This window comes from Culex quinquefasciatus, chromosome 2, assembly GCF_015732765.1.
Source record: "Culex quinquefasciatus strain JHB chromosome 2, VPISU_Cqui_1.0_pri_paternal, whole genome shotgun sequence".
In the NCBI taxonomy this organism is placed as follows: Eukaryota; Metazoa; Arthropoda; class Insecta; order Diptera; family Culicidae; genus Culex; species Culex quinquefasciatus.
The window spans coordinates 98,476,695-98,484,980 of NC_051862.1; the positions used below are offsets into that span (position 1 = coordinate 98,476,695).

An 8,286-nucleotide genomic window follows, 5' to 3' on the forward strand; every position below is an offset into this window, starting at 1 on the left:
AAAAATCCGGCGTTCACCGAACGAAAACACTCGCACCAACAAAGATTCCATTCAAGTTTAATGCGAACAAAAACTATAACGGTTTCGCGATTGTTTTCTTTTCGTTTTGAATCATTCACATATGACTCAACGTGGAACGTGGATGAGATCGAGATTGTGCTGAAAAATTTTATGTCAGCGATTTTTATTAACCCGTTCTTAAAAGAAAACAACGTTGTGATCCTTTGAAAATTCTTTCGGCTTAATATTTGGCTAGACTTTCTTTTAAATAGTGTATACACAGTATACTAAACGACTAAACGAACTAAAAACCCTGATGGTTGAAGGTTCAACAATAGATTTCTGGACCACCCAAAAAGCAAAAACTGAAAATTTGGTTTATCGAGAAATTAAAAGTGAGAGTGTGTGCGTGCAACATGGAGTTAAACTTTTCAAAGTGCTATGGTAACCTTCACAGCAACTTCATAGAAAGTTTAACTCCATGTTGCACACACTCTCACTTTTAATTTCTCGATTGGACCTTTTGGATCTAAAGTAATCATCACAACGTCCTTCCTTAACCTGATACAAAGTGTTAAACTAACAGGCTATCGTTTCCAATAAATTACAAATTACAAATCTTCAAAAAAAAAAAAAAAAAAAACTCCAGGTTTGTACAGACATTTGCTCTACGCAAGAAGGTCTGCAAAGCATCGACATTGCTGTAGTAGTTGGAGGAGTTTTTCACTTGCTTTGAGCAGAACTGTCATCGATTCGATGTTTGTTTATGTTTATGTGAAAAAGTTGAAAGTTGGATGTGAAATTGATTAATTTGGTGAACTTTTCAAAAAAGTGATCATTCTCGTAGCTAGAAATAGTGCAATTAACTAGACCGTTCAGCCAACATGCCTGGGGACGACATGCATGAGCCGGAAACCCCGGCAACGCAGCGGCTGACAAACGATGACTTCCGGAAGCTGCTGATGACACCACGAGCCCCCGGCGGATCTCATGCTGCGGGGTCGGTTCGCGATGCGATGGCCAAAGCGTCAGCATCGAGCACTTCCAGCTCGGTGATGAAGCCACCCTCTTCGGAGCGGCACGAAGCCCGCCGGAAGAAGAAAAACTTTTACGCCCAATTGAAGAAGCAGGAGGACAATAAGCTGCAGGAACTGGCCGAAAAGTACCGCGACCGTGCTCGGGAGCGACGAGACGGTGCCAATCCCGACTACACGAATCTGGATCCGTCCAGCTCGACCAGTGGCTACCGAGCTGTGGCGCCGGACGTCAAATCCGGACTGGACGCGGCCGAACGGCGCCGCCAGCAGATTCAAGAGTCCAAGTTTTTGGGAGGTGACATGGAGCACACCCATTTGGTCAAGGGTCTCGATTATGCGCTGCTGCAGAAGGTTCGCTGCGAAATCGTCGCCAAAGAGCACGAGCAGGAAGATGAGATGGAAAAGCTGGTCGACATGCCGGCGCCGGAAGCTCCGCCGGTTCCGCAAGCGACTGCGTCCAAGCAGCCGGCCGTCAGCGAGAAGGAACCGGTCAAGGATGAAATCGAGTTCCGCACCGCGATGGGAAAAAACATCTTTCGCACGTTGGAGATGCAGAGGTTTGTAAAGATGTCTTTTTATTTCTGCAAATGTTTTGACTAAGAACTTTGTCCTAATGATCTGAGATGTCAATACAAATGTTGAAGACATCTGATTTTATAGAGCAACCTAAACTTAAAAAATCCGTATATTAACTTGAAAAACTTGTAAACTAAAAATCCTTCTTGACTTGGAAGATTAGGCTTACAAAAAACACTTTTTTAATTTCATTAAGGGAGTAGAAGAGCTGATAATTCCGTATCAACACAGCAGTCAATTGATATGGCTTAAAGTTACACGGATATAGGAACGATCCCATTACATTTGATCGTAATCTGCTCACATATTTAGTCGATTTCGAAAACTTATCAGCGCAACAAAACATAGTTGATTCATGGGCATCACAATTTATTCATGGTTAAAAAATAATGTTTGCACTAGCAAATGCATTCATCTGTCGAGTCTTAAACCTGGGTCACCTGCTGGATCCATGCTCGGTAGGTCATGACACGGGTGAAACCGGTCGGGCTCTGCGAGTCGCAGCTGTGCGTGATCAGCGAGGCCACTCCAGTGAGGGTCGGAATGCCCCGGATGTTGGTCACGAAGCCAGCTCCGATGTCTCCGTTGCAAACGTTCGACCGGTCGATGCTATCCTCGGCGCAGAAGTGGTTCGGGATGGTGATCTGGAAGAACTGCTGACAGCGGGTGTTGATCGTAACTCGCTGGAAGGCACGGTGGGCGAAATCGGCACGAGTGGTCGCTGGAAAGATTACGGAAGCATTCGTTGAATGGCAAGGTTGAACGGTGGTCTAAACAACCACTTACAAGCTCCGGTGGTGAATCCGAATCCAACAACGTTGCCTTGCTCGTTCTCCAGGGGCAGCGTGACCGGGTAGTTGGCAGCGGGTAGCGCAATCGGAGACACGGTCGAGGTGAAGACGATGGACGCCGGCAGGGTGATGATACCGATGTCGTTGGCGCGGGTTGCGGCCGCAAAGTTGGGATGAGCGATGGCCTGGTTGGAGCTGATCGTCGTCAGCTGGGTGAAGATGTTGCTTCCCAGTCCAACGTCCCACCGGACAAATCTGGAAGAATCTCGAATTAATCCCGATCTTAAAGCCGACCGTTCCGCTAAACTACTAACCCTTGAATGTTCTGGGCAGAGGTGACAACATGACGGTCGGAGATCAGCGAACCACCGCCAAAGAATCCGGCGTTGGCGTTGTTCAGGTACAGCACATAGGCGTTGTACGGCTGGTGCGGCGCGCTGTGTCCGTTGATGATCCGGCTGGAGCGATCGGGCACGGCCTGAGCGCCCACAATGCACAAAACTGCGAGCAATGCAAATATCTTCATTGTCTTCTCGGTTGCTGGATTACTACTGATGTCCGATGATTGTGCGGAGTTCACTTTTATAGCTCGGCCTTCGTCACTTTTGGCCGAATTCCCGAGTCGTTATCAGGAAAAGCTGAGACAAACGTTGTTTTGCGATAAACGGCCACCGAAAAAATCACGCAATCAAGATTACGGGACATATTGCTTTACATCGAACTCTCGGTGTCGGTACATACGGAATGTCGTCTGCCGTACATACACAACTACGCGTTTGTGTAACTGCTAAATTTGCAAATACATCGATTTGCGATTGCCCATTTTTTTATGAATCAAGTTGCAGGAAATCCTTCGTATTTTCTCGAACGCGCAGTATTGTTTTGGGGGTGGCACAACAAAGATGGATTACACTGTTCAACACCGGGTTGGATTCCTGGAACCATTATTGGTGGCAAAACAAACTTTTATTCTATTTTTGGGACATTAACGTTGTCATCAATATCGTCTCAATTTGATGGTTAACACCGCCGATGCAGTTTTGCAGTCTATGTTCAGTCGTCGAACCAGAAGGTTTGAAACGGGTCAGAATTTAACTTCCGTTACCCGAGCTGCTGGTAATAACTCGAAAATAATTTTTTTTGATATTATTCCATAACTCACAACAACACGAGAAGATCAAAACTTGTCGATACCAAGGTCAACAACATGTTATTGATATATCCAGATAAGCTGTTGGGTCATTTTCCGCAAACTTTGTGCTAAGGTGTAATGTTGGTCCCTGATAACGAATCCGGGGTCCATTTTTGATTTCTGCTAGTGGAGGGCCGGTACGAACTCTTTCAAAACATCTTTTTTATGAACCGCGACATCTTGTGACGCTTGTAACCATTAACTTTGAAAAATATTTGCAACGGCGATAGAATGAGTAAGAAAATGTAATAACAGTTTTTTTGGGATAATTGCGGTAAAACAAGCAACTCGCGACATAATTTTGAGGCTAGGAATTTTGACAGGTATGATTTTCATAAAGTATTCGCCTCCTTTTCTCTCCCACAGAAAACTGGGGACAATGCAGCTGTCAAACTAGGCCAACATGTTAAAGTCACTCTCCCCTGTAGAGGAGAAATTCATGACGTCAGGAATGAACTCAAATCACTTTTATAGGTGAACTAGTTTGGCCTAGTTTGAAAGCTACATTGTCCCCAGTTTTCTGTGGGAGAGAAAAGAAGGCGAATACTTTTTAAAAATATACCTGTCAAAATGTCGCGAGTTGCTTTTCTCCTCTATAAGAGGAAAAAATCGTGACGTCAGAAATGAACTCAAATCACTCAAAGTTCATTTTGTGAGTGACTTTAACAATTTTTGCTAGTTTGACAGTTACATTGTCCCCAGTTTGCTGTGGGAGAGAAAAGGAGGCGAATACTTTATGAAAACCATACCTGTCAAAATTCCTAGCCTCAAAATTTTGTCGCGAGTTGCTTTTCTCCTCTATTCCCGTGGCCGTGTATGTGTCCATGCGAAACGGAACAACCGGAACAAAATTCTTAGTCTCGGCCTGACACCTGTCTAAAAAGTTCATTTGGTTTATTTACATTTGAGGTTAAGTTCCGAGCTTTTCTCCTTTTATAAAAGCGTGACAAAGGGGGGGGGGGGAATGGATGCATATGGGAAATTTATGATATTGATAAAATGGATAAAATTAGTCGTAGAAGGTTGCGAGATAAAATTTAATGTGTACGGCAAAATTGTTTGGATTGGCATGCCCAACTACTTTTAAAACCCAAGGCAAAAGTTGCTCCTTACATACGCAGCAACTCTTCTGAACACCAAAACTTATCCACAATTTTATGGGAATTCATAATTACACTTAAGAGGCAGTATTTGTAAATTCTGCTCGGTTTGTTCTAGAGGTCGTATCGAGGTGCTCCGATTTGGATGAAACTTTCAGCGTTTTTTTTGTCTATCGAGAAATTAAAAGTGAGAGTGTGTGCGTGCAACATGGAGTTAAACTTTTCAAAGTGCCGTGGTAATCTTCACAGCAACTTCACAGAAAGTTTAACTCCATGTTGCACACACTCTCACTTTTAATTTCTCGATACATGATATGAACTCATGCCAAGTATGAGCCCTCTACGACAAAGGGAAGTGGGGTAAAACGGGCTTCGAAGTTTAAGGTCAAAAAAACATAAAAAAATGTTAAAAATTGCTTGCATTTCCGTAAAACTCTTAAACTGTTATAAAAAATCGAAAAACTATGAGAAAAACTGCGATTGGCCAAAAAGTTAATACCGTAGGTTTATAGTCCATGAAATCACCTATCTTTTGACCTAAAGGAGTATGGGTGTTGGAGGCTGGTGCAAAAAGATATTAAGGTTTTAAAAAAATCAATTTTTAACGGTAATTTGCAAAAGCTATAAGAAAAAAGTAAAAGCTATCCTGGATGTCTATTGTCCATTTTGAAGTGCTTCAAAAGACCTTTCATATGCATCTACGAGAGTTGGAATTGATGAAGTTTTACGGAAATGCGAGCATTTTTTTAGATTTTTTAGGTTTTTTGGACTTGAGGACTTCGAAGCCCGTTTTACCCCACTTCCCTTTGTCGTAGAGGGCTCATATTTGGCATGAGTTCATCTCATGTATCCAGGTTTTTAAGCGAAGATGGCTTTCGAATGTTGAACGTCCGAAATGTCAAAATCGCGCAGTAGAACCAACATTAGAAAAAAATGTGGCTGTCATGTCATTGCACACTTTTACCGTAATGTTGGTACCACTGCGTGATTTTGACATTTCTGGCGTTCACAATTCGAACGCCATTTTCGCTTAAAAAGCTGGATAGACAAACAAACGCTGAAAGTTTCATGCAAATCGGAGCACCTCGATACGACCTGTTACACATAGGTGAAGAACTCGCTCTTAATTTTAGGATCTGGAAAACAATTCACTGTTTTTTTGGGTTTCTGTAACTGGTCTAAAGTTCTTGCCTTGTTTGACCCATTCATATCTTTCTCTATTGGGTAAATTTGGAATTCGATAAGAACAGTTCTAGGGTTTTTTTTTTTTTTGAAAATGTCCTATAAGGCCGATGCAAATATTTTTAAAAGTTTTTGTCCCTCGGCTCTGGCCGGAGTATATAAAAATATTAAAATAACTTGCCATAGTTTCAACATTTGCATGGAAAAAGTGTTTTAAAATGTATTTTACACTAGGTCAGTTGTTTTGCAATAAAAGTTTTCAAAAAATGTAAAATTTGACGAAAACAAAAATTTTAGCGAAAAAAAACTTTAGCGATAGTAGACATCGAAAATTTTCAAAAAATCAAAACATTTTTAAATCAACCCAAAAATGCTAAAAATTATTCTAAACGCATTGGAATTCATTTTAAATTGATTTTAACTAATTGCACTTAAATTTTCATAAAAATATTGAAGTTTTTTGAAAAAATATTTTTTTGCCCCCTGATTTTTCGGCCCAACATTGAAGGGGGGACAAAACTTTAAATAAAATTTGTACCAGCCTAACTTTTCAAACATAAATGTGGTCAGGCCTATTGCTTGAAGTTTACCACATACATGATTCGTTGAGAGACGAAACGTGTAACTGTTTAAAACTGTTTTAGTTTATGCTTCCCCGTTAATTGAGAATGTGCAGAAAATGTGTTGGATGGTGTAATTTACGGGATTCACCGTCGTATTTGCTAATGTGAACTGCAACTTTGAGTTACATGGTTTTCCATGTTTACGAAAATTGAACGAACCCACTTACTTTTTAACAGTATGTGTGTATTACCTAACACAACGATTGATTGATGATTGTACTATCTTTGCGCCCGTGCACACACCCCATGTTACGGTACCTGTTTGCTAGCTGGATCCCGATAAGAGTCGGCTTCCCGTCATAAATGTAATCCTAATCTCTGGGACAGCTGGTGCTGTGATTGGATTGTGGGAGGGGGTTCGCGATTGGTTTTGGTTGTGCAAGATAATCAATCATTTAATCGGGTCCTGCTGCCGCTTTTTAGGGGGTGAGCTCAGCACTATTACCGTGCGCTCTGGCGTCACACCTCGACTTTGGAATTTCCCTCGTGACTAAGGTGTGACTCCTTTGCAGGTCCCGCCATGTCGAGCGCAACGAAATGTTCGCCCCCGGCCGGATGGCGTACCACATCGAGCTGGAGGATGAGAACGCCGAAACGGACATCCCGACGACGGTGATCCGGTCCAAGGCGGAGGTTCCGCTGGTCGCTGGGGATACCCAGACGCTCACGACCAACGACATCGTCATCAACAAGCTGGCGCAGATTCTGTCCTATCTGCGGCAGGGTGGCCGCGGCAAGAAGAACAAGCGCAGGGTAGGGTTGTGCTGATTAATGGCTTTTTCTTCAGATGATATGATCTCTTTTGTATCTTTAGGACAAGGACAAGCCGCTGTTCAAACTTCCGGAGGATAAAAACATGGACGATTCCATCTACGGAGACATTGGCGAGTACAAACCGACTCGTCGTTATGATCAGGGTGCTTCTTCGTCCAAGGCGGACGACGGCCAGAACAAGCACAGATACTTTGATAAGCCGAGCGAGCAAGAGGAACGCGAAGCAATTGGTGCCATTCAGAGTAAGTTACGGAAGTTTTTGGTTATGAAACAAGAGAATGAAAGAAAGAGTGAGTTATCATCTTTATTGATCTTTTTTTTTTTGTTACACAGTTCCAGCGCCACCAAAGTTATCAGCGCAACTGATAACGAAGCTCACAGCAGAGCCGGAAGGATACGCCGAATGTTATCCAGGTTTGCAGGAAATGAACGATGCTATCGACGACTCGGACGATGAGGTAGATTACACCAAGATGGATCTGGGCAACAAGAAGGGCCCAATTGGACGGTGGGATTTCGACACACAGGAGGAGTATTCGGGTAAGATTGACTCGTAAGAATGTTTAAACATCAATTCAATACACTTTCTTTCCCGAATAGATTACATGAGCAGCAAGGAAGCACTTCCGAAGGCGGCCTTCCAGTACGGAGTGAAGATGCAGGATGGGCGCAAGACGCGCAAGCACAAGACCGAAAAGAACGAAAAGGCCGAGCTCGACCGGGAGTGGCAGCAGATTCAGAACATTATTCACAAACGTAAGGCCAAGGAGGGGGCGGGCGGCTCGAGTGAGGTTGACTTTAAGAAGGCCAAACAGTAAGGTTTGGCGTTGATTTTGTTCGAAATGCTATAATACAAATTATAACCGCAACTTATTATGTGTTTCAACGTTTAACATGAATAATCCAAAAAAGTATAATCTGAAATCTAATTTGCTGTTTTTTTCTGGTTGAATGACATTTCTCCTGAATAATCGTCTATAATCTAGAAAATCGGTGGCATATGTTTATGCG

At 42.8% G+C, this 8,286-nt stretch overlaps 2 protein-coding genes across 2 annotated transcripts; one reads left to right on the plus strand and one right to left on the minus strand.

Moving 5' to 3' along the window:
- The first annotated feature begins 746 nt into the window (after positions 1-746).
- Positions 747-8,201, plus strand: LOC6033774 (protein Red). The gene is made up of 5 exons (XM_001844128.2): positions 747-1,594; positions 7,014-7,254; positions 7,316-7,517; positions 7,609-7,815; positions 7,876-8,201. The coding sequence occupies exons 1-5, from the start codon at positions 885-887 to the stop codon at positions 8,091-8,093; spliced, it is 1,578 nt and encodes a 525-aa protein (XP_001844180.1). The 5' UTR covers positions 747-884; the 3' UTR covers positions 8,094-8,201.
- Positions 1,966-2,975, minus strand: LOC6033775 (collagenase). The gene is made up of 3 exons (XM_001844129.2): positions 2,719-2,975; positions 2,400-2,659; positions 1,966-2,334 (listed from the first exon to the last, which is right to left on the minus strand). Exons 1-3 carry the CDS (start codon positions 2,928-2,930, stop codon positions 2,039-2,041), a joined length of 768 nt encoding a protein of 255 aa, XP_001844181.2. The 5' UTR covers positions 2,931-2,975; the 3' UTR covers positions 1,966-2,038.
- Positions 8,202-8,286: the final 85 nt, after the last annotated feature.